This window comes from Elaeis guineensis, chromosome 3 (genome assembly GCF_000442705.2).
Source record: "Elaeis guineensis isolate ETL-2024a chromosome 3, EG11, whole genome shotgun sequence".
Taxonomy (NCBI): domain Eukaryota; kingdom Viridiplantae; phylum Streptophyta; class Magnoliopsida; order Arecales; family Arecaceae; genus Elaeis; species Elaeis guineensis.
The window spans coordinates 127,146,922-127,173,754 of NC_025995.2; the positions used below are offsets into that span (position 1 = coordinate 127,146,922).

At 39.7% G+C, this 26,833-nt stretch overlaps 2 protein-coding genes and 1 pseudogene across 3 annotated transcripts; all 3 read left to right on the forward strand.

Moving 5' to 3' along the window:
• The first annotated feature begins 1,041 nt into the window (after positions 1–1,041).
• Positions 1,042–13,559, forward strand: LOC105040228 (V-type proton ATPase subunit c''1). Its single transcript, XM_010916654.4, has 4 exons — positions 1,042–1,394; positions 1,497–1,574; positions 12,837–13,007; positions 13,121–13,559. Exons 1-4 carry the CDS (start codon positions 1,285–1,287, stop codon positions 13,290–13,292), a joined length of 531 nt encoding a protein of 176 aa, XP_010914956.1. The 5' UTR covers positions 1,042–1,284; the 3' UTR covers positions 13,293–13,559.
• On the forward strand, positions 5,082–12,830 carry LOC140856017 (probable mediator of RNA polymerase II transcription subunit 26b; annotated as a pseudogene).
• Positions 13,560–17,738: 4,179 nt separating the features above from the next.
• Positions 17,739–20,913, forward strand: LOC105040227 (protein FAR1-RELATED SEQUENCE 5). 2 transcript variants are annotated; one of them, XM_010916652.4, is made up of 4 exons: positions 17,739–17,941; positions 18,140–18,224; positions 18,405–20,489; positions 20,580–20,913. In XM_010916652.4, the coding sequence occupies exon 3, from the start codon at positions 18,409–18,411 to the stop codon at positions 20,431–20,433; it is 2,025 nt and encodes a 674-aa protein (XP_010914954.1). In that variant the 5' UTR covers positions 17,739–17,941; positions 18,140–18,224; positions 18,405–18,408; the 3' UTR covers positions 20,434–20,489; positions 20,580–20,913. The 2 variants fall into 2 exon arrangements, with proteins under 2 accessions (XP_010914954.1, XP_010914955.1); XM_010916653.4 differs by lacking the exon at positions 18,140–18,224.
• Positions 20,914–26,833: the final 5,920 nt, after the last annotated feature.

Below are 26,833 nucleotides of genomic sequence, written 5' to 3' on the forward strand. Positions count from 1 at the left end.
AAATCGCCGTGGGTTGTCAAATCACTGGGACTGACCCATGTCCTAGGCAGGACGATGTCCCCAGGACGGCCACGTCGCATGTCCTTGTCAGGACAGCAGTCCATAACAGTCATACGGCGTTTGGGGGAGCTAACCGACCATACGTCGGTATTCGGCTGCGGGGCGTCGAGTGAAGATCCGGGAACACCGTCGGCTAGTCTGGCGCATTGCTGGAGTCGGACGTCAGCTGTTACCCCCGACAGTGAGTCGGTGATCTAGGTTCCACCGTTCGGCTGGTCGAGAATAGAAGGGGTCTGTCCGACCGACACACTTTCGATCGGATAATGTCGGCAGCTATTGTCGGCAATCGTCGATCGGTGCGGTTGGTAGAGTTGGATGTCGGTCGGACAGGTCTGAGGGTGAGTCGGCAGAAAAGAGGTCGATTGGTATACCCCAACAAATATGTATACTATATTGTGTACTCATGAGCAATTATCTTCCATGCACCTGGATTTAATTATTAATATAAGGTTTCCACAGCAAAGTGGATATATGAAGAATAACCCCAGGTATTTTCCTACACCATGCAAGAAATTTTAATTTGGTATGCTAACTTTGAACAAATGTTGGCAGGTGTCTTGCCAATATTAATTTTTGGATAATCTGCTGGCATATCTAGGAATAGCAATGGATTTGAATAGGCCATCACTCAGATTCACTCTATGCTTATTCCGGGACAGAACAGAATAGGTAGAGTTAGACCAAATGAATCAGCGAATTTCGAATGGATTTTATCATTGTCAGTATGTGTTTGGATCTACGGCAATTTTATTTAAACCCATCCTACTTGGATTGGATGATGGAGCGGAGAAGATTGCCAATTTGCCACTATTAGGCACAGTACAATTCAGGGTCCGGTTCATTGCCACACAATTTCGTATACGACCGCCCAACGAAAATCCAACGGTAAATGAAAACGGAAAATTATTATCAGGCCCTTCTTTCCTTTGACGAGAAAAGAGAAATCATAAAAATAAAAATGATATCATGTCCCAGCGAATGATAGCCCCGGCTTATCCTCCCAGGGTTGTTCACGGAACCCACTTCCACCCTCCCCCCCCAGCGCGCACGCAAAGAAACCCTAACCTAGTCCTTCTAGTCGATCAACCGGAACACCAATTCCTTCTACCATTTTTTTCCTGTCTGATTCTCCTTTGATCTTTTCCTGATCGAGATCCGATTCCTACTTCGATTGCAATTCTTTTTCTTAAGTTTAAAGGAAGGGAAGGAACGGATCGCTGGGCGATGGGGGAGTCGAGCTCATGGTCGCGGGCTTTGGTGCAGATCTCGCCATACACGTTCGCGTCCATCGGAATCGCGATCTCCATCGGCGTTTCGGTTCTCGGGGCTGCTTGGTGATCATCCGAGTCCTTTTCATCTCTCTTCTTCATGCTTCTTTCTTCTGCTCTGTTTTATCTTTCTTTTACAATTATTTTTCTGCTTTTTAATTCCTTTAGGGGAATTTATATAACGGGGAGCAGCTTGATTGGCGCGGCGATTAAAGCTCCAAGAATCACCTCAAAGAATCTCATTAGGTGTGCTGTTCCCCTTCAGTAACCTAGAAATTTTCTCACAGTGGAGAAATAGTTATCGGATGCAATGTTCTTGTGGAATTTGTCGTGCTTTCCATTTAGCACAAAATTACTTCAATATCTAGCAAATATTTCTCGTCTATTTTTCAATAAATACAACTATAAACTTTTTTTTTTTTGTTAGATCTCCATGCAATTGAATTTGGTTGTTGCTACAAGTTTTGGACAGGAAATGGCTTGTCCGAAACTAGCTTGGAATATGGATTACCTTAGAGCCGCTGTTGTCAGGAGCTTGTTTAGGGTACGAAAGCAATTTTTTTTGTTAATATGTGGTCCAATTAAGTCCCCTTCTCTTAGGCTTGTTATGTTATTCAGGTTTTGCCGAAAAACAATATCGAAGATGGAAACAATTTTACTCTTTATAACTAATCTTTCTTATGGAGTATATTATTTGAAGATATAAGGAATCAGATCATCATAATCTTTTAGATGAGTGGTTCTGGTAGTGTTTCGCTGCCAACTAGGAAATCCTTTATCAAGACAGAATTCAGCAAAACAATTAGCACAGACAGACCAAAATGTTGGGTTCAAGAAGTAATCTTCTCCCCTTCACATGTTAGGCATCTGCCAAATAGTTCTCAAGAAGAGTTCTGTTGAAAGGCCTTAACCTTGAAGAATCATCACTGTTCTCATACATGGTTTACGTGCTTAGGTAGGCATCTACGGACTTGTAGTGTCTAATATGCTTGCTGGAATAATTGTTTTTGCATTTTACACTACCAATTTAAGTGATTATACATAATTAAAAATCACTGAATTCTTTTGCTGGAAAGCAAAGGAGAACATTTGCTCTGGTATTGGCCCGAACAGGTGCTGAAATGATGGGTAATGATGGACACAGCTTGCACAAGAAACCATTTGTAACTTGCACACCGATGACATCTTTCACTGCCTTATGACTGTAAAGATTTGAAGATTGGTGTGTGCAAGAAAAAGATAGGGATGCTTTTAGCAAGCAAAGAAGGTTATAGTCAAAGTGCAGTGCAACTAGGACTCTTGAGGTAGTAACCCTTGCAAATGGGTCTTAACATTCAAGCCAAAATAAAATACCTAAAAAATCAGTGAAAAATGATGAAGATTAGAGCATTTAAAATTGTGAAATGTTAGTCATGGCATATCTGGGTTGAAACCATGGTCTATGGCTAGCATGATAAACCTCATGTACAGGTCCTGGACACCAAACATGGTAAAAAGTTGCCCAAATCCATAGGAAGAAGGCCAACCATACAGGGAAAATATGTCAAATAAGGGAATTTACTAGCTATTGGTTAGGATTCTTTGAGGATGGTAGACGATCTTTGACAGTGCATGGTATGTGAGATATGTTTATAACCAGTCTTTTGCTTGACCGGTTGTGTTATTAGAAAAATGTGGTAGGAAGCATTCATGTACCAAGTTGATCAAGATGACCGACATGTGCCAAAACTAGGAAAGTAGACTTTGAATATGAGTATTCATTAGGTGCATTGGAATAATGCTAGTGGGGAATAAGACCGTCGAAAACCAATAGAGACAATCTGTTTGTGTGCATGAGGCAAAATTATTGTGCGTTGATATTCAGGTAACTTCCACGTGGAAGACAATAGATGGGTATGCCCTTAGCAAACAAAGAAGGATTGGAGCCAGGGTTGACAGATTTGAGTGTAGGAGATGACCTTAACAGAACTAGATGAAACTATAAAGAAGAATCCCAAGGTGCTTTGTGATGCCAGGCATGCTTCCTAGTGGGAAGCCTGATATAGAACAGAGAGAACTTGCTGGGGTCCAACTGTCTCATGATTCTATGGTTGAGACAAGGTCTGCTTTAATTGATAAAAATACATGAGCATAGATTATAGTTTGTCATATCCGAAATCTTACTTTCTCACGTGGATGCAGTTAAACATAAACATGGTACATTTTGAGCTCAAACATGGATCTTCAATTATAGATAGAGTTAAGTGGCTCGCTAATGCTAAATCTATGGGATTTAGGTCAGCACCTTGATGACTAAAAGGTCAATGTAGCAAGGAGTAGCCTTCTAGTCAATGTAGCAAGGAGTACCCTTCTATATCTAGGGCATTACACTAACTTCAGTATTTAGGCATATGGTATACCACTTTGTATTTGTGAGTCGAATAACATGCTAAGACAACTCCAGTTTACAATCTCCAACTTGCCAACTACCATTGGTCTCTAGTAATGTATTTTGCATAAACATTTTCTGAGGGATTCAATATCATAGTTGATGGGCTTGATCTAGTTAATAAACTGTAAGCAAGAAATCACAGCCAAACTAGTGCATGCCAAAATTCCTTTTTAAGTTATACAATCTATCACGATGAGGAAGTGGAAAAAGATTACATATCTGGGTTGTTTAAACCTTATAATAAATGAAAATGACCAATATTTAGGAACCATTTATTCATTTAAACTTTTTATTGCAATTCTTTATGGATATCATAATACATTATCAACTGAGCTCAACCAGGAAGACTTTTCTTGTGAACTTGATGCATGTTTGTGTTCTTGGAAAGGTGCCTATTTTATTATATAACAATATTGAATGAACCATCGACTGTGTTTTACTTATTTCATTAAATTGTCCTATTTTGAAGAAAAGAACGAATATAATATAAGTCGACTCGGTACAAGATAACAACCAAATACTAAACTCACCGTCCTATATAAAATCTAGACCTTTATCATCATAGGTGTGGATTGAAGCTGATAAAGTGATCATTGCATTTGAACTTGACCATCCACGACATATTGTTCTTTATCAACTGTCCCATATGCTCAGTTTTTATATAAGCAAGCCAGAACTGCAATCACAATAAGTGTGCCTTGTTTCAGCTTTTGTGACGTTGAGCTTTAAACTGTATTACTAAAATCAGAATATAAGAAATATTTTTGAAAGATAAAAATTCACCTATACGAAGATACTATGTGGAGGGGACCAGAAGTTATGTAGGAAAACAATCATTGTTCCATGAAGAATCATGGACCTGAAGTTTCAATAATTATATATTCACGATGTCACCAAACCAAAGACTTTCCTCCAAATAGGTGTGATGTCAAAAAGATTCTCCAGCTGCTTCCTCTGTACCTATTGTATTTTTTATGTCTTTTGATTCTCAAGTCTTCTTTAAGAAATGGATCACGGATAATCGTAATAAAGACCTCCAATTAATGGACTGTTTGGATCCCTTGTTGGCGGTGCAGGGGCTCCAACAGCCTGTTTGGTTGGTGCTGTGGGTGGAGCAGGGGTGGAGGCAAAGGGAGGAGAGCTGGGGCAGGAAAGAGGCAATGATGGTGAGGAGGGGGGCTGAGGCAGGAGGCAGGATAGAAGGGGTGAGGGACAAGTAAGGGGTGTTATCGGGCGGAGGCTGTGGGAGGGGGGTTAGGGCAAGAAGCAGGGGGGAGGAGAAGAGGGTGATGACGACAATATCACAGTGATCTAGAGGGGGAATGGGAGAGGGCAGCATCATTGCCAATCTCTCGGTCTTGGAGGTTGCCGATGATGCTGCTCTCCTCTATGATGGAGGAGGGGACAATGGGGGATGCCGCCTCCTTGCTCGGGGGCTTCTCCTTCTCTGCCATGGAGGTTGGCTTCTTTCACTGGCTTTTTGGGGTCTTGCACCACCTTAAGAGCAGGTGGGGGGCGGGGGGCTTCAAAGAGAGAAATTGCGCTTGGAGGAGGGGTTGATCATGGGGAAGAACCCTCTTTGGTGATGGTTCAATGAGGACATCTAGGTTGAGGACTTCAATTTGATGATGCAGCTATTTTTCAGACCCATCGCCATTTCATCGAATTGCTCGAAGATCCATGGAGTTGGGATGTTAGGTTGGGGAAAGGGATGTGAGCATGGGCACTGCAGCTTGTCCCTTGATCGATTTGGGCGTGGGATCGGTTGCAGCATTTTAGCCTTGAGCTTCATGGATTGTGCAGCTCTACCTGCAGCCTGCACTCTAGTTATGGGCTGCCAAACAGGCCCAGTGGCCTGTCCTTGCTGGAGCTGCCATGCGGATAGAGCTGTGTCCCTCCAAGGAGCCCCTAAAAGGGTTTGAGTTTTGGAGTGACACGCAAGTGACAAAATATTGGCAACTGAATTCTACATGTGAAACTACAATTATATTGGTGCCATTGGTGATTTTCTGCTTGGAAGTAGAGATTGGTCCAGCCAATCAGATTCATGCTTCTGTCTAGGAAGTATGATCATCTAGGATTTTCCTCGATAAAGTTGTCTCATTTTAATAGGCATGGGTGCACTGATGAATCCACACACATGAACAGATCCACACACTTACATATGCAGATGTAAATACAATGATTTATGTAGATATATGTATTTGCTACATATGTATGTATGTTTAAGGCTGCTGGAAGCAAGAGCTTCATTTTCTTTGTACATCGTCATACTTGTGAATTTCTATGCTGCATGTTATGCGTGCACATGCCTGAATGAAAGGAGTAGGCACAAAAATATGCAGGCAAAAAACAAACTATGCAAACATGCCTTGAGGACTCCTATGTATACATTAACAGAGGTTACTAGGTAGGAAGCTTATATGTCCATGAGCTCAAATATAACTTAATTTTGAATTATATTTATAGAATTGCTATTAAATTGTGGGCATGCAGTATCAAGACCATATCTATGAATACAAAATCCTTTTTTCCTTTGTTCTAAAATTGGGGTCTTTATATTCTGCTTTATTCAGTAAATTAGTTGTACTTGCAGAATGCGTCTCGGCAAATCTACATGAAACTATTTTATACTGTACTATTTTTCAATATCACCTAAATGGAGCATGCATAACTCATGGCTCTTTATAACCATATAAACAAAATAGTTACTTTGTTTGCTGAGCAAAATGTTTTTACTAGCTTATAAGACACTGGAATGATTTCTTTTTGCTTGCTGCAAATGAGATTGAACACAAATTTCAAATTTTCTTAGACAGTTATAAAAAAAATTATTGGCATGGATGTTGGACTCAATCTTATGACTTCCTAGTGCCAGAAGAATCTCACTTCCGTGAATCCCTAGAAGAATCTCACTTCCGTGAATCCCTCATATGCTGAAAACTGCCCCCGTCAAATTTTGTGCCAAAATCTTGCTTTAAGAAGCACAGGTCCTCTAGAATACTTTCCCAATGAGTATGGGTCTTCTCCTGACAATTTTGGTTAAAATAAATAAGATGGAGATTTTCAGAGGCTGATCCCAACCCCTTCCAAACCCATAGTGTTCTCACCACCTTAACGAGACAACTGCCCCCCACAACAAAAAAAAGACAAAAGAATGTCAAGGTGGGACTATATCTGAATCATTTTTTTTATAAAAAAATATGTATGGAAAGAATCGGGATCTTTGTTAATCGGCCTGTTTGGAAAGGAGAAAATCTAGATGATCATGTGTTAGTGTGAATCAATAGCTTCAGTTTTTTTAGGTACCCTGCATGACCATGTTTCCCTTTATTTTTTCTCTAGGAAATAAAATAAAAAAATTATGGTATTGCACCATTTATTTGACTTTCCTTAGCTTCGCTCCTTACTTTTAAGAAAATAAACTCTTTTCAAATTCTTTGGTCTCCATTACTAGGATTCAATTGTAAGAAGGTAACCCTTTTATTTATCCCTCTACTGCTATCAAAATGCCACGTTATATCAAATTGTTTAATCTTATTTAGACGATCTCATGGATTTACAAGATATTTTGTTATTAACTTCATCTAATTTTTATGATTTTATAAATAACATGTTTCATGATGATCGCATCAATGGTGGTGTTTACATTATTTCTCTATCTAGATGAATGGATATTGTATTTTAATCATTTATGACCTTTGGAAGACAAGCCAAAATTTACATGCTTTAGAACCTTGACAACAAAACATGTATGCTTGGTGTGCAACAAAACTCCATCAACATGACTAAGTAATTAGCAATAAAACTCCATCAACATGACTAGGTAATTAGTATGCTTTCACTTTCTATCATTTCTAATACCAATATTTATATATGATAAGTTTTATCAACATTCAATTATCCTTAACTTCATAATACATGTAATTTATTTCGTATTATATGAAGTACAAAACATTGAATACAGCTTGTAGAGTAAGTAAATTATCGTTCTTGTTGAATGGCTCCACCCTTATGGATGATCATACTTCTGGTTTTTTTTCACCGAAAGATCGATAAGACCCCATGGAAGACCTAGATTCAGCCGCTAGACTATACAAAGAATTCTTTTTTGCATAATTATCTGTTACAACTTATATAGTACTTGACAGTACTGTAGCTCAGGTACATGTCAAAGGCTGATCAAGAGAGCAAAGGGATTTGACATCAGTTTGATTTAAATCAATTTAGAAGGCTGGTACAAGTTGGTAAAATAAAATTTGAAGATAGGACCAAATATGGTGATATCATCAAATCTAGACAGATTTGGAAGGATGGCTGATATAATCAAATCTCGACAGTTTATAAAATCTTGAAGATATGATCAAATATGGCTGATATCATCAAATCTAGATAGATTTGGAAGGATGGCTGATATAATCAATCCTGACAGATTACATGGATTATTCTTTCTCCTTATTTAAAATCTCTTATCTTTTTAGCAAGAAATGAATGTAGATGTATTTATAGATAGGTTCAAAAGATCTTGCTAGTATAAACAGGGGTGCCTGGTCTTTAGAAAAGCGATCTGGAGTTGTAATTTCTTATTTTTTACGAAATACCAGCAATAGCATAATTTTTTTCTTTTATCTCTTGTTCTTAGAGACACATCTCTCTCTCGAAGCGGAGAAGCCATCATTAAGAGCGAAACATCTTAACAAATTGGTTCCATTGTCGAGATACTAACTCTGACGATCTTCATCGACGAATGCATCGACCGAATTCTTTATGGCGATTGAGGACTCAACGGAGACTTGTCATGATGATCAACCCCTCGAAGCAGCCGTCGCTCAAGGAGATGTTTCGAGTTTTTATGGCAAGCCAAACTAATCTGATAAGAGCAATACAAACTCTGACGGAGTCCATGCAAAAGACTCTTCGCAAGGAAAAGTTTTCAGTCGGAGAAGAGAGCATCCATCAACATACTCTGATGCTCTCGTACAAAACAACAGTGCTGGATTTTCTTAGTCCTCTCATCCCAATCCGAAACGAGACAAGTAGATCCAACGAGTTGAGAATACCATATCTCCTCTGGTGTTGACTAAAGGAGGGGAGGTGAACTCCTCACAAGTGCTCGACTCTCATATGGAGAGGAAAACTGCTATGGTGGTATCTCAATAACCGACCATCCTAACTTAGACGTTGAGGTCGTTGGATAGATCCACTCACATCATCATGCTAGTGGACAGCAACTTGTCAGTCTACAATCGACCGCTTTTAAGGAGGAACAAATCACACCTTTAAGGTCAAATGATATCCGGATCAGCACCAATTAGCACTACATTAGTCCTGCAACTATATTTTTGTGTTGCTCATGATGTTTGGGACTTATACCGCCTCTTATACTACACCTTTGGGCTCGATTGCTTTTTCTATGGGGGTGGCTAGTCGGGTATAGATTAGGAAGGGGTTGAATTCGTCCAAGATTTACCTTGACACATGCCACCGACATTCCGGACCACCAATACCTTCTGATAGGGTTTCACCTGAAGAGTTGCAGCACCACAACTAATAGTTTGGTGAGAAACTCTACACCTGCCTTCTACCATGGTGTTTCGGGTGTGATCGAATCGAGTCTTGGTTAACGACAGAGGACGGAGAGGAGGGAGATGGTAGCGTTGAGAGAGATGTCGAGGAGTACAAGGTGGACAGCATCAATGACCCATCCGAGGACTTGAACTGGCTTGTCAGCAATTACAGCTACGATGAGGCCGAGGCGTTAATCGAGGAGATTGAGGAGGAAAGCCAAATGTTTGAAGAGGTTTTGAGGATTAAAGAGATTCTTGCCACCAAGTATGATCAGTCGGATAGTATCTTGTTTAACTCGTTGAGAAGGCTGTAGGTGATGGAGCTTTCTATAGAGACCTTGAAGACAACTGAAATTGAAAGGGCTGTTAAGGGTCTACGAAAACACAATTCAAAGCTAATTTGCTTTCTTGTGCGCATCCTCATTGATGGTTGGAAAGTTTTGGTTAATGAGTGGGTCAATGCGACAGCTGCCATTACAGATAATTTTCCAACTCTTATCAATCTTTCTATCATGGATAAGGACTCCCATCGCCTCCATTGGATGAGGGAGCTTTATTGGCTATGTAGACTACTTGCATCCAGCTATTTGAGTTCTTCAATGGAATGGATGACGATGGAAATTTGAGAAACAATGGAGAGTTTGACAAGAACTGGAAAAAGAGAAAGAGGCATCCAATGAACTATGAACCAATAAGGAAGCAATAACCTCTACGCCATCCTGTTGTTACTGAAGATAGGGGGCAAGTGAGGAAACAAGAACCAGTGGTGAGGCAAACAAAGCAACAGGAAGTTTTTGCTCTCTAAGCTAAGCCTCAAGGCATTCTGAAGAAAGAAAGCAAGCCTGTCAGTGCTGACTGGGGCCTGGGAGACCAGCAAGACTACCTTTTGAGCAGAAAGCTGGTGCTGAGATGAAAGCTAAACAACAAGATATTTCTATCATACAGAAGAGGCCTTCAATGATTCCATACGATAAGTCAAAATATTCTAAAGAGGCATTGGTTCGGATCAAGTTAGAAGCAGCGAAAAGAAAACTTCATGAGGATTACCAGCTAGTTAACAATGCAAAGAAACAGAGAACGATACAAGTGATAGAGCTGCATGAGATACCAAAGCAGAGCCATCGCCATAGACAACCTAATATAAAACCTCGAAACAACTTCAGGAGCTGGGTCAATGGGTGCTATTAGCTGTGTCAATTGGCATTTTCGATTCTCTCACATTGCACCTTGGGGACAAGGTGAAATTGAAGGAGGGGGGAAATGTTACAACTTATATATTACCGATGGTACTATAGCTTAGGTACATATTAAAGGCTGACCAAGAGAGCAAAGGGATTTGACATCAGTCTGATTTAAATCAATTTAGAAGGTTGGTATAAGTTAATAAAACAAATCTTGAAGATATAATAAAATATAGCTCATATCATCAAATCTAGGCAGATTTGAAAGGGTGGCTGATATAATCAAATCTTAACAGATTACAAAATCTTGAAGATATGATCAAATATGGCTGATATCATCAAATTTAGGTAGATGTGGAAGGATGCTTGATATAATCAAATTCTGATAGATTACAAGGATTATTCTTTCCCCTTATTTAAAATCTCTTATCCTTTTAGCAAGAAACAAATGTAGATGCATTCATGGGTAGGTTCAAAGGACCTTGCTAGTATAAATAGGGATGTTTGGTCTTAGAAAAGCGATCCGGAGTTGTAATTTTTTATTTTTTGCATTAAATCCAGTAATAGCATAATTTTTTCTTCTATCTCTTATTTTTGGAGGCACTTCTCTCCCTCGAAGCGGAGAAGTTGTCGATAGGAGCGGAACATCCTAACATTTTTGCTGTCTTTGATACACACAGAGGTTAACCTAAATTCAAAATAGTAAACCCTTGTTTAAACTTGCCAACAATTGACTGCCTTTTGAATAGCATGTGCTGTTAGAAATTGTTGAATCCCAATTGTTCATCCTTCTGATATGAAACAATGTCTAAATCCAGTTAGTATCGTGATTCTGTTTATCCTTCGAACCATTATCTAGGGGCTTCTGCAGCCATCCTGGATCTGTGCCATATTCGCCAAAACCAAGGGTTGGAAAAACTGGCCCACAGTAAGATGCTCCCTGTACCAAAGGCATGTCAAGGTTATATCGAGACTGTAATTGTACCACATGTTAGATATATGGATAAACCATGAGTACATACAGGGAGACATCACCTGTTCGCACCTGTACCATGGAACTTTAGACCTTGATGAAAACTAGAAGCACAATCTTAAGATACTTTCTTGATACCGCCCTCTATTTGGTTCCTTTGAAATCTGTAATATTTGAACATAACCCTGAGGAATTGTAGCCTCTCAAATTAACATGGAAAATCTAGTCTGTAATTTGATATGCTAAAAATTGTCACTTTTGTCGCATGATTATTAAAAAGAATTAACAAGGATAGAGCAATTTAGAATATTTATCTAATCAAGCAATAACATGTCAAGTAATAATATGTCTGAAGTCACAAAACCACCAGAACAATTATTTGATTTGAAAATTCTAGTGATATTGTACCAGAAAATGTGAACTCAGAAGTAACAGCTTGAGACAAGCTTTGAAATATCATTTTCTGAAAATTGGCAACTCAAAAGCTACCATATCTGTTTGACATTTGTCATGTGCTTACAGAAGAAATCTGTCAGGTATCCTGTTTCTTGTGATGCTGTTTGAACTTTTTTGCTAGTTTTAGGGGAATCAGAGTCAGAAGTTATGGTGGCAGCAGGGTTAGAGGTGGGGGACAAGTTCATATTATAGCTTGAGGTAGGAGAAAGGGGACGGGGCAGATGAGTTGGCGGCGGAGAGGCCCGATCCTAGAGGGCAAGAGAATTGAATGAGGGAGAAAGAGTAGATTTGGGGAAGTGGGGAAGAGGACCAGGGAGGGGAAGGAAAGCTGCCAGTTTTGTATAGAATACAGGAGTTGGACTCGAGCATGTTTCTTCATTGACAATCGTGTTGGGATAATATTTAAAAGTTTCTTTTATGTTTTACATCTGATCTGGATGTGCATGGGACATTGTTTTCAACTTGTTTCCACTCTTTGTGAGAAGTAAGATATGCCAGGTAATAATATTCTGAAGGTCATGTTTATTGCAGCTCTGAGCTATTCTGGTATAATGAATGTTTCCATTTAATAACACCACATACCACTTTTGACTAGGTGTCAGTCAAGGGGCTAATTTCAACAAGCAAAATTTGTAGATTTGCTATACAAGAGTGTGCAACTCATCAATAAAAACACTGATTTGCAAGCAATGAGCTAGAATTTTCTCCTGACTGATCCACTTGTGTCCAGTCCTGTCAGCACAAACATGAGATGCGATTTTTATTTTCATGTATGTGCTGCATTGTGCTTAAAGCTTGCATACTTTATGTATGGGATGCCGTTGATGACATTCTTCTGATTGTAATTTTATGTTATTGGGTTTTGTAAATTTTTAATTCAAAAATCACACTTTTCTTCAGCGTTATCTTCTGTGAGGCTGTTGCTATATATGGTGTAATTGTTGCAATCATTCTGCAAACAAAGTTGGAAAGTGTATCAGACTCACAGTTATATGCTCCAGAGTCTCTAAGAGCTGGCTATGCAATATTTGCCTCTGGAATCATTGTGGGTTTTGCAAATCTCTTCTGTGGGTATGTTCTCATCCTTCGCTTCTGTAGTTTCTAGAGGCTGTATTTACTGATGGGAATGTGCGGAATTGCATAATAGTTCATGGAGTTAACTGAAACTTGTTTTCTGTGAACAGGCTTTGTGTGGGAATAATTGGAAGCAGCTGTGCTCTGTCTGATGCTCAGAACTCCACCCTTTTTGTAAAGATACTGGTGATCGAAATCTTTGGCAGTGCACTTGGATTATTTGGTGTGATTGTTGGCATAATTATGTCATCTCAAGCAACGTGGCCAGCAAAGACAGCATGAGCCATTTGTCTTTAGAACCAAACAGGGCCGGTTGCTTCTTACTCAGTGATGTGGAATTTGTGCAGTGTATCTTAACTCTTGCCCAGTATCGCGTTGATATAAATATAGTGCCTGTGGAAGATTTCCTGTAATCATTCCATAGAGTAACTTCAGATTGTTATATTGGCTATCTTTTTGATGATTTTAAGATCCTGCCACTTTGCAAGGGTATCTGTTGTTGCAGAGAAGATTTTTGTATGCCAAATAAACAGGTTTCTTATTACTTGATTCCTGCTGGCATTGACTCAATCTGATAGGTGAGGAGCTCCTTATTTAGTCAATAATGCTTTGATTTTCAATCAGCAGAGCATTCTTATGTTTTGGATCGCTTTTTTGTTCTAGTTAACTTTCCTGTTATTGCCACCATTTTGTTTCTGTACCACTGCCTTAATCTAAACTATAAGTACTCTTTCAGAAGCCATAGCAGCAAGCTTACTGGATTAGATCCTGGTACGATGGTTACATTGGAAAAGAAGGGTGACTGACTGACATGGTAGCTAAAGAACACATGTTTGAACGAAGTGCATTGCTGGTGGAAATGTTATTCCACGTTAAAATGATGTAAGCGGGTCCCAAATAATCTGGTTAAACTAACCTTACTGGCCCTCGCCCGAAGAATTGGTGTTCTGAAATTTACAAAGTATGCATGCCACCTCTGGAAAAAGTGGGATGCTAGACTCTTTGGCAGGACTAGCTGGTATTAGCAGGTTTGTGGTACAAACAAACTGAACGCTGCAGGAGGGTTTTCGTTTGTTTAAACTTTAAATTTTAGCCTAAGGTTATGCGATTCTATTTATGCTAATGCCACTAATGCCATACAGAAAGTAATCATCATTGGAACAAGTTTTAATAACCTACGATGTTCCGTAAGTTTTATAGTTTTGTAACCTTCTCCAGGGTATTTCTTTCTGTCCGAACAACAAAACTGTTCGGTAGACCAAGCGGCTCAAAACCCAAAATTAATCGGAAGAGGTCATCCCTTCTGAAGTTCAGGGCATCATCACAGATCAAGGACTGAACAGAAGAGGGGGACTTTTGTAGGAGAACTACGCAATTGGATTAATGCTGCTGCTGATGATATTAAAGAAACTGCTCGCCTCGAGTTTACCTTGATCATAAATTCCACGATTGCATTCAAGGTGTTCATGGATGCCTTTTTGTGCTGAACTTTGAATTCTGCAACCACCCAGATGGGTATGCGCGTACACTTTATCCACGGTGTACCTCGATGGAACAAGCAAACACACCACTTCTATCGTCGGTTTCTATTTCTTTCGGCCAGCATCCAACATGAATGCAGACCCCGCTTTCTATGCCTGGGGGCTTAGGCTTAGGATTGTGGAGCGAATCCGTCAGGTCAGTTTATCATAAAACCCAAAGCTTGCAGTGCTGTTGAGGATAAGCATGTTTAGTTTTAAATCATTTCATAATCCTGACATTGAATTCGTGTTGTTTATAACTTTTTTTTTTTTGGGTAGAAGCAGGAACATTAGGTTAAGCTGAAATAGTGATACAAAGTACGCAGTTTACAGAGAGGGCTATAAGGGCAACAGCACAAGTAGAAATACAATCCATTGGAGCATAAGAGTATAGCTTCATAACAAGGAACTTGAGGTATGAGATGAAAGCGATTGGCAGAAACTGAAGTATGCAGAGAAGGCGATAACATAATAAAAAACAGTTACGAGAGTAGGAGCAACTGAGTTTGATGCCAAAACTGTAAAAGCCATAGCAGCTTTGAAATCCCCAGCATAAGCGGCCCAGCTCAACACCAAACAATAACTGATGGTGTGGAAAGTTGATGAGCAGCAGCAAGAATTTGTGGATCTGGAAAATTGATGAGCAGCGGCAAAAAATTGTGAAGACAGGTTGAGATCATTCCATCTCTGTAGCAAGGTTTGACTCCTTGATATGAATGAACAGGCGCTATGCAGATGTAGATTAGGAATAAGATATAAAAGGAAAACCACAACTATTTCTTCTTAGAGAGAAGAAAAAGGTAAGCAACTGTGGCTGCTGATATTCATACCTGTTCATAACTAATTATAGTGGAAAATTTTCCTCCAACTACTTATAAAATTCTTTCACACTATCAAACCCCATATTTTGCACATAGGTCATATGATGTGATGTTCACCACAATCCTAAACTACATATTAATGGCATGATGCCCTTACTATTTAGTGCATTCTTGTTAGAGAATGTTATGGCTCGAATTTGTTTCTTTTTAAATAATAAAAACCGCTTCGCAACATTTTTTTTTTTTTTTGAAACTTTTTACTGTTTTGGCATTTCGATTTTGGCTACTGACCTGAATACTGTACCAATTAGTGCATTCACTTTCAATGTAAACTTCCTTATCATGACCTTGTGGAGGGCTTCCAATCAACATTCGGGATGAATGGGAATGAGATATAAGCATTATGCGGAAATGAGATATAATCATCCACAAAAGACGAGCCCCTCCACCGTCCCTTCTCCGCTCCTCCTCTTTCTCCCCCGTACCTTCTTCTCCCTCTTTTTTCTCCCTTCCTCTCCTCTGCCTCCTATGTTTTCTACCCCTCTCTCTCTATCTCCGCCTTTCTCTTTCCTCCTCCCTCCCTCTTCTCACCCTCTATATCCCTCTTTTTCTCCCTTCTCTCCGCCCCAACGTGTCCTTGGACCCTCTGTTTGACTGGCCTCCCCTCCCTCCACCTTCCTGCGTGGTTGTTAGTCCCCATCTACCTTACTTCCTTTTTGGTAGGACCCACTCTACCTACTTCGATCTCCCCTTCTTGGCTTGGTTGTGAGACTCCGTTTGGCCATCTCTCTCACAGTGGCGGTGTATGTGATGATGATGCATGGCAGATTCTAACACCAGTTGTTTGCTTGCGTTTTGTGAGATATGGTGGTGGTTTCCGCATTAGCAGTGTTGCCTCGGCCCTCTCTCTGACCCCACGATTTGTGATGATAGAGAAAATTCTTATATGGTGATACCTTAGAAACCTTAGACTCGTCGATTAGAGACCTTTCTTGTTTGCCCACATTGTCGACTGGGGAAAGAGGTATGTGTGTGACCCAGGAGCTTAACCACTGGAAGTGTTGGTAACTTGGATTTTTTTTGGATTTTATTTTGGGTAGCCTGCAGTATTGCTCAAAAAAAATTAGTTGAGTTGATAATTAACATAATAGTTGAATATGGAACGCTAAAGTGCTTAGGATAAAAAAGAGAACATAGAGATGCTGCAAATGATATGAATAGAAGACTTACAAATGGGATAGAAACCGCAATAATTATACATTTTTAAAAAAGAAAACGTGCCAATTATCATAAAAATAAAGAACAAAAATATCTCTAGCTAGTCAGCATATTAGTATAATAATAGACTAATAGCAATAACCCAGCATGAATAATTTAATCCTAAAAAATAATATAGTTTGCAAAAAATGTTTTAGATAATATTCCGAAGAATTTAGATTCAGCGGATCCCATCGAAAGATGGAGTAATGGATAATATGCACTTTGCTTCTATCACTACTCTCCTTTTACTTATGAAATATATTTAAATATTTTTTTTTACAATTTTTTTTTGAGAAATATGAAAAATCATTAAAAATCTATATGCAGGTTCCACTTCACTTAAATCATAGACTAACATAATTAGTTATATTGAAAGGAAATTCCGACACGGCCCATGGGTGCACAATGGGTTCCAATTTAACCCTCCATATCTGATTGGAATAAAAATTATTTAAGTTACCAACTTGACATGAGAGACAAATGAAATAATGCAACAACAGCAACAAGGGTGAAAGATATACAAGGTAACCTGTTCCAAGGGGGAAAAAAAAGGCCAGGTAAAGCACCCGCTCAAGGCTTATAGGCACGTCTATGAGTAGAGTTATAATACAATAAAACTCAAAATAAATTATTTTCTTCAAAAATTAAAAAATCAATATGCAAATAAATATAAAAATAGAATTAATTTAATGTGTCGTCTTAGTAAGTTATCAAATTCTTTGGTAGTTGCAAAAAAAATCTAAAGACTAAATCACAATTTTAAGAAAAATTTTTTATGATAAGATTTTTTAATTTTATTTTAAATTTTTTTAGAGATAATCGGATGATCCAATTTTTAAATTAGTTCAACTTAAACTCTAACTATAATTTTTGTTGGTTTATCGTGATAAAGTTATTATGCAATAAAATTTTGAAATATGAAAAAAAAAATATATAAATAATTTGTATGACATCATATGATAATTTTATTACGTTAAGTCAATTTGAAAGGATTCGGACAGGGTCAATTTGAAAATTGGATGATTTAAATAATATTTTTTTAAAAAATAAAATATTTTAAAAAAATTTAATTTTTTTTATGATAAATGAGAAAAATCCCTTTAATGCCAGTCCACAGATCGGCGAACTTGGTCTTGGACCAAGGATATTCAGGTTGGAGGCGGCATATGTCCAGTGACCCCCCAAGGCTCAGCTTAGTCTCCGGAAGCCGACACTTGACGAAGCTTCCTGTGTTCGGAGGGTGGACACCAGCCACCTCCCTTCTACCCTCGCCGCCGGTTTCGCCTCTCCTCTCTCCCTCGGAAACCCTAACCCTAGCGCGAATTACGTGGTAGGTTGTTCTTTCCAATCTCGCCCAAATGTTAGGGTTTTTCTGTTTGTCTCTTTTCTTTCTTCTGTTGTCTTCTATCTCCTTTCTCCGTATCCGAAACCCTAATCCCTAATTTTCAATCTTCTCATACCTTAACTCTAACAGAACAATAGATCAACTTTTGTTTTGATGATGATTTTTCGCTTTTTTTCCTTAAAGATTGCATCTTGAAGTGGGGAAGGAGGGGGTTTTTCTTAAAGTTTGTATCTTGTAATTGGGAAGCTTTGTGAACCCGGACTGCCAGGTGAGCTTCTTTGTGATCCTGACCCTTCCATATCTCGTGCTCGAAATTTAGAAATTCTTCAGGGATTTAGAGATTGGTAGGAAAAATTGCGTGTTTGTTGTTTCTAATGTGTTCGGCGATTGGCTGTTTGGTTTTCTTTGAATAATCTCTTCTATTTGTTCTTCAAAACTGATGTTTTAGATCTATGGAGTACTCTTCAAGCGAAGATGATGAGCTGGTGGAAGATTGCGTGGATCTTGAAGAAGATATTGGGGCGTCAGATGTTGATCAGCGCACTAGCGAAGTTACCGCCTCGCTTCATTTTGGAGACCAGCTCTGTAATTCTGTGGTAACGGTTGAGAATTCCGTCGGAAATGTGCTACTCACAACCGATGGAGAAGTAAAAAACGAGGAACCTTACCTGGGAATGGTGTTTGATTCTGACTCGTCCGCGAGGGCTTTCTATAATGCTTATGCTCTCCGCATTGGGTTTGGCATTCGGGTTGCCAGGTCTCGGAGTGAGAGGCGGAAGGGTGTTGAGGTGTTGGTCATGAAGAGATTTGTCTGCCTGAAGGAGGGTCACCACAAGAAGAAGGTAACTGAGTACACCACCAAGAAAAAAAGGAAGCGCTTGTCCATTAGGGATGGGTGCCCAGCAATGATGGAGGTGGTTCGAAGAGGACCCGATAAATGGGTGGTTACCAAGTTAGTATTGGAGCATACGCATGTTGTAGTTAGTCCAGATAAGGTCCGTGAGATCCAGCTTAATCACCTCTCTGGAAAGGACCGGGAGCATGAGAACTACTTGAGAGAGATGAGGCAGAAGATCTTTGGAGAAGGTGATGCTCAAGGCCTCCTCGAGTATTTTAAGAGGATGCAGGCTGAGAATTCTGGGTTCTTCTATGCTGTGCAGGTTGACAACAGGAACTGTATGACCAACGTCTTTTGGGCTGATGCCAAAGCTAGAATGGCTTATAACTATTTTGGGGATGCCGTCACATTTGACACGACATATAAGAAGAATGAGAACATGATCCCATTTGCTGCATTCACAGGTGTGAATCATCATGGACAGCCTGTGGTTTTTGGATGTGCGTTGGTTGTAGATAAGACAGAATCCTCATTTGCTTGGTTGTTTGAAACATGGCTTACAGCAATGTTTGGACATCGCCCTATCTCATTTACCACTGACCAGGGCAAGGCTATGGAAGTAGCAGTTGCAAAGGTGTTTCCCAACACACGCCATCGTGTATGCAGGTGGCGTGTCTTATCTAGGTGCAAGAAGAAGTTATCTGATGTATGTTCTAGGTATCCTACTTTTTATGTTGAATTAAAGAAATGCGTCAATGAGTCTGACACTGATGATGTCTTTGAAATGTACTGGAGGTCGATTCTTGATAAGTATGGTTTGAGGGAGAACACTTGGTTGCAATTGCTGTATAATGTTCGCCATAAATGGGTTCCAGCATACCTAAAGAGCTTTTTCTTTGCAGAATTGTCTACAACTCAAAAATTAGAAAGTATGAACAGGTTTTATAGAAACAACTTTGATAAGAAGATCTCTTTGCATGCATTTATTGCAAAATTTGATCAAGCAATGGATTGTCGATTTGAAAGGGAAGCCCAAGAAGATCTAGCTGTACTCCATGACCAACGGATTTTGAAGACAGATGCACCTTTGGAGAAACAAGCAGCTAATATATACACGAGAACGGTATTTGAGAAGTTTCAAGTGGAATTGATCGAAGCCCTAGACTATTCAGTGAAAATTCAGGATGGGGCTATCAGCAAGTTCTCTGTTGAAAGAGATGGAGATGCTTGTAACAGGCACATTGTTTTTCTTAATGTATCAGAAAAGAAAGCATGTTGTAGTTGCTCCAAATTTGACTTTTCAGGAATATTATGTAGGCATGTTTTGGCAGTGTTCTTGGTAACTGGTGTGATTCTACTTCCAGAACATTATATTTTGAAAAGATGGACAAGGAAGGCAAAGAGTGGTCTGGTATTGGAGGATGACCGTGGTGTTGAATTTCAAAATTACTGTCAGAGTTCCCCAATTTTACGGTACAATGATCTTGTTCATGATGCCATGAAATGTGTAGAGAAGGGAGCAGCTTCTGCAGAGACTTACAAGATTGTAAAGGATATTCTACAAAAAGCTTTTGCTGAAATTGTTGCACTTGAAGAAAATGTGGCTAAAGCTAGGTCACATCATGCAGAAAACATGTAAGAAGATAAAAATTGGTAGCATGATGAATTAACTGCTACTGCTTTCAAAGCATAGAGGTAATTCTGGAAAGCAGATATACTAGCTTTTACTAAGTTTGTATTATCATTTTGAAAGTAGATGGTACTGATTCGTGTTGTTTCATGCAGGCTGAAGCATGCTTGGAAAGTGGAGGTCAGGGGTCAAGAGATAATGACATCGCTGAGCAAATTTCCAGTCTAAAGTTTTCAACTTTGCTTGGCTGTGTGCCTAGCCAGGTCAATGTAGATATTCATATTGCCAAGATTGCACCTTCATATTCCATGTGTGGATTTCATGGCTAGATGTTACATATTAGGAAAAATTTTTACATTAACGGTCATAGATAGATCTCATTCTGCTTGCTTTTCCACTTTTGAATTAACAACCCGTTGTCTCATATAGTACTTGCATGTTTAAGTTGGAATGAAAAGCTTATTTGATCTATAGATTTTGGTCAGTCAACTCATTGCTCTCACCCTACATCTGGCTTATAGGTTGTGGATGTTGCTTGTTTTATTGTTTATTATGTTAGCTGGATTTTTATACATTTCTACATGGTATATGCTCGAGGATATGATGTTTGAGCATCAAGATGCACACTCATAATATATCAGTTTCTGCAAGTGTCTTCGTTCAATCCCATATGTTGTTGTTAGATAACACGTGTGTGCATGGGCACATGGACACAAGCACATATGCGTGCGCACGCTAACATGCACGCGCACGCACGCACACAGATGGAAAAGGGTTGTGGGGGGGGGGGGTGTGGAGAAGCTAGGATGTAGTCTAGTAGCATCCAAATCAGCTGAAATTTGACCTACATTTATTTTGAAGTATTTAGATCAAGATTAACAGTTGAGATTTGTAAATAATTTAATGTATAATATATTAAAGCTCACTAGTTACATTTTTTGTACTTGCCTAATGCTTATTGCATATGTAAAAGAATTCTAAAATAAATGATTTTTGTCTCCAGTCACTCTTTACACCATAGATCATGATTAACAGTGTCAATTTTCATTTTATGATTGCATCATCGATTATCACTAGGAAGTATAATACGCGCACGCGCGCGCGCACACACACACTGACACTGTAATCTTGATCCAGATAACATGCATCGATAGTAGTATAGATATGCAGATCATGGTTCTTCTCTATTAATAAAATCAACAGTTGTTAGCGTTGTGGCAGCAACAGTCAGTTCTGTCCATAAAAAGTGAGGTCCTTGAAACTGTCAGACTCAGATCACATTCCATGTTATCTTAGAATAAAAGGGCAATTGTGATACCTTCGTCATAGATGGTGAAACCCATAATGGACTTAATCCAGTTAAATGCTGTGGAGACGCCAGATGTTCTAGATGTTATGCATGTTCAGGGCTGAACAGAGCAGCCTAACTAATTAGCTCATAAGCAAAGCATACCACATTGATGTTTTAAATGCTACCTTTCTCATTTTATTCAATGTTATAGCACAGTGAGGTTTCTTGGCCCCCTGGAGCTGTTAAAATATCGAAAAGCTCAGAATTTAGGTGCTGTTATTTGCTGAATCCAGCAATTCCTTGCCACGGTGCCACCTGGTATCTCGGATGTGCCAAGAAAGTAAAGTATAGCAGATTAGATTGGAACTTTTGAATGAATGACTGTTAGCAAGTGTAAGTCGAGCTGCTTGTGAGCAGGTTGGGCTTGGCTCTCTAAGAGCTTGTGTGAGCTCAGTTCAATGAGGAAACAAGCTGGGTGTGAACACATTTTAGAGCTTGGCTCATAAACATGCTGAGACTGAGGAACAATTCTGTTCATTTATAGCGAGGAAGCTCGGCAGCCTTGGCTCGGTTCAGCTAAAGCTTGACTGAGAGCTTAGCCAACCCGAGCTGGAGCATCTTGGTTAGCTGCACCCCAGCATTCTGGCACCTTGCTCTGCTCGGCTTGTTTGTATCCCTAGTCAGTGCGATGTTGGTCCAGGTAGATCCTCAGGTTGTTGAGGCAAATGTTGTGTAAGAGAATTATATTGTTTGCTACCATATATGCTGAATACTGTTGATAGGTCAGATTTCTGTTTGGAGGGGCGAGGTGGTTAGTGGTAGGCGTCTGTTTAAAATCAAATGTAAACTGAATATTGTGCTAGCTGCCTCTGACTCTGCATTATTTGGTTTGCAGGAATAGAGAATGGGCATAAACTTCCCGGTCCAGCTCATTCATTCTTGCTGATTCATTTAGACACAAGAAAGCTATTCCATGCTCGGGAAAAAGCATGTGTAATAATAAAAAAAAGGTGGATATGCTTATTCATATATATATTATAAAACTATTCATATTTTATTGTAATATATTAAGTATCAATTAACTATTATAATGTATATTTTATAAAGTGTATGATTATATTAATCTTTAAAATTATTCTATATTTTTTTTATTATAATATATTATATTATAATTCCTATTAGTAAAACTAGTCAGTACTATTATGAAGATTCTCACACAATTTTTTGTTCCAATATTATTACACGTTTAATAACAAATAATTGTTCTAATAAAGAGCGATAGTTTTTATCATTGTGCAACATAGAAAATATATCTTATAGTTACTCTAATATCATGCTATAATTATTATTATTTAATGTATATTTTATTGTTTGTCATATATAATCTCCATTATTTTGTACATATGAGTAATTATACTATTGATATCTTAAATAATATCATTTATTATAAAATAATATCATGTTATGTTAGATATTCTAAATTATACATTATGCATAATAACATTAGAATGCATTAATTTGTTACTGAACTATAATTTAATAATGCGAAAGACTAAATGCATTCTATAATTATTAAAATATTAAAATATATTATATTTTATATAAATGTGAAATATAATACTAAAATGTAAAATGCTAAAAATTTTTAGTGATGTGTTAATATCATGTTAATAATGTAAATTATACTTTAAAAATATAGTTATGTTAATATATTTTAATACTATCACAATATTATATTATATAATTATTATATCATTTAGCATTAGTAATTATATTTATAATATTATGTTCTTATAAATTTGACATGTTTACACAAACTGGTATATTGCTATTGGAGATTATTTGTGACATTCACTTGGGACTATCTGGCCTTATCAAATAGCGGATCAGAATCATCATTCCCCATTATTTCAGGAAACAGGGATCCTGGAAGTAGAAAAAGTCGTTTCTGATTTTCATTCTTGACAACCAAACATGAAACATGGCATAGGAGTATAAATAGAGAGATTTTTATTCATGGCAGACCTTTCTTTTTTATTTAATATGGAATCATGTTTAGACTACGCACTCATCCAATTCCTTAGTTTTTATAATTGCCAATATTTTATCCTTTAAGACATGCATTTAGTTTGTGTGGGCGGTGATTCTATTTTGATAAACAGCTATTGGAGCTGCACTTTTAACACGATGAAGTAAATTTTGCTTTGGCATTAATTTGCCGAGACATGGGGGCAGTATCCTCCAGGTTCAGCATAAAACTTAGAGATCCATGGCGAGCAAATCCACAGTTTGGTAATGAAAATATAACATGAGGTTTTCTGCAACATCTGAACGTGTGAAAGGCAATGCAGCATGTATTGGGCGTCAACTGGCTCCCAGCTATGAGCTTTGTGGAACTGAAAGAACTGCAGGTTTGCAGGAAAACCGTCCAGATGTTATTCGCCGCAAAAGGTTCACTTGATACCTTAACAAAAGCAATAGCTATATCAGCTGTGCGAGGCGAGGAATTTGTTACTGCCAACAGCATCGATTCTTATCATATTGTCTTCGTTTGTATCTAGGAATTCGTTTCCTTTGTTCGGCGCTCCCAAACTAGCAGAACCTGTAAGGAGAGCTACCACTGTATACTTATTGGGTTTTGATTCTTCAGTTGCATGTCTCCAAAAGGCAGCGTAGCTTCTTCAAAGCAATTATACTGCACATATTCCATAATCATGGAGTCCGAATAATTGCATCTCTTGCAGGGCGGTGGTCGAACAACTGCCTTGCTTCATCATCAAACCGGCCAGAGTTCATATTTCCTCAGAAGACCATCCTAGTGCAAGTGAACAAATTTCTTGCAAGCATGCTGTCAAAGAATGTATAAGCCATGTCCAGACTGCATACACATCTAACAGAGCATCATCAAGATGGATGCACACCACAAATTCCTCATTCACACAACTATGAACTTGTTTTCCCGACTCCAGGTTCCCTGGTGAAATGCAAAGCAGAAAGGGTGACGAAAGGTATCTCCATCAGGCTCCACACTCGTGATTAATCTCTTAGGAAATAGAGATGGCATCCCCAAACGTCCCACATTCAACATAACTAGCTATCACGACGATTAAGGAAATCTTCTCCCTATTTGGCATTGCATTGAACAACTGCGAGATCTTGATAATACCCATGTCAGAATACGTGTCCGTCATCAAGCTCCCCACATAAGGATCAAAACTGAATCACAGTGTTAATGTTGAATGTGTGGTTCTTTCTCCCCTGTAAGGCCATGTGAAGGCTGCCTGGTGCTTTTGAAACATAGGCTACGTACTGTCAATGGGTGACAAACGCCTCTGGATGCCAGGGCACATTTGTCAAACAAGATGAAATAAATTGCAATGCTAAACCTTTCATAATGTATAAAATATGGCCCAATTTGGTTGTTTCTCTATGTCATCTTCAGCAACAATATCTTCCACCATAATTATCTTATTTGGGATATCTTTTATTAAATTGCCACTTGCAAAAGGAAAACACATAGTTCTTGCTATTGTTTATAAGTATTAGATTTTCGATATTATTTAAAGAAGCAGATCCTACAGAATCATCTGACCTACCGAGGACCAATCTTGCCACCTTGAGTAGTAGGCTTGGACAAGCTTTGGGAGCAAAATTCACCGCATTCAAAACTCAATCGAGTATAAAAATTTGGAAAGCTTTAGCTTTGGTTGATTAAAGACAACATTAATGCAGGAGTCAAGATTTAGTTTTCATCCAAATTTTAAATTTTTTAAAACATTTTGTTATTTTATAATTGATATCCTCTTTTAATTAAGAGAGGAATCAAATCCGACTTGGACTGGACTTCATTGGTGTTGGGTATAAAATATCCACAGCCGAAGTCCTCAGCAGAATCGACTACACGACAGCTCCACCCGGACTCCTACGGGAGCCGGGCTCCGTCACCGACATCGACTACACGACAGTTCCGTTCGGACTCCTACGGGAGCCGGGCTCCGTCACCGACATCGACTACACGACAGCTCCGCCCGGACTCCTACGGGAGCCGGGCTCCGTCACCGACATCGACTACATGACAGCTCCGCCCGAACTCCTACGGGAGCCGGGCTCCGTCCTCAACATCAACTGCTGGTAAGCCCCGTCCGGACTCCTACGGGAGTCGGACCTCGTCTTTGACTTTAATTGCAGGAAGACTCCATCCGGACACCTACGGGAGCCGGGCTTCGTCCTCGACGCTAACGGCTGCAGACAGACTTCGTCCGGACTCCTATGGGAGCCGGACTCCGCCGACAACTTCGACCTCAAGTTGACTCCGCCCGGACTCCCACGGGAGCCGGGCTCCGTCCTCAACATCCGCTACCGGTAAGCCCCGTCCGGACTCCTACGGGAGCCGGACCTCGTCTTTGACTTTAATTGCAGGAAGACTCCGCTCGGACTCCTTCGGGAGCCGGACTTCGTCCTCGACGCCAACGGCTGCAGACAGACTTCGTCCGGACTCCTACGGGAGCCGGACTCCACCGACAACTTCGACCTCAAGTTGACTCCACCCGGACTCCTACTGGAGCCGGGCTCCGTCCTCAACATCCGCTACCGGTAAGCCCCGTCCGGACTCCTACGGGAGCTGGACCTCGCCTTTAACTTTAATTGCAGGAAGACTCCGCCCGGACTTCTACGGGAGCCGGGCTTCGTCCTCGACGCCAACGGCTGCAGACAGACTTCGTCCGGACTCCTACGGGAGCCGGACTCCGCCGACAACTTCGACCTCAAGTTGACTCCGCCCGGACTCCCACGGGAGCCGGGCTCCGTCCTCAACATCCGCTACCGGTAAGCCCCGTCCGGACTCCTACGGGAGCTGGACCTCGCCTTTGACTTTAATTGCAGGAAGATTCCGCCCGGACTCCTACGGGAGCCGGGCTTCGTCCTCGACTCCAACGGCTGCAGATAGACTTCATCCGGACTCCTACGGGAGTCGGACTCCGCCGACAACTTCGACCTCAAGTTGACTCCACCCGGACTCCTACTGGAGCCGGGCTCCGTCCTCAACATCAACTGCTGGTAAGCCCCGTCCAGACTCCTACGGGAGCCGGACCTCGCCTTTGACTTTAATTGCAGGAAGGC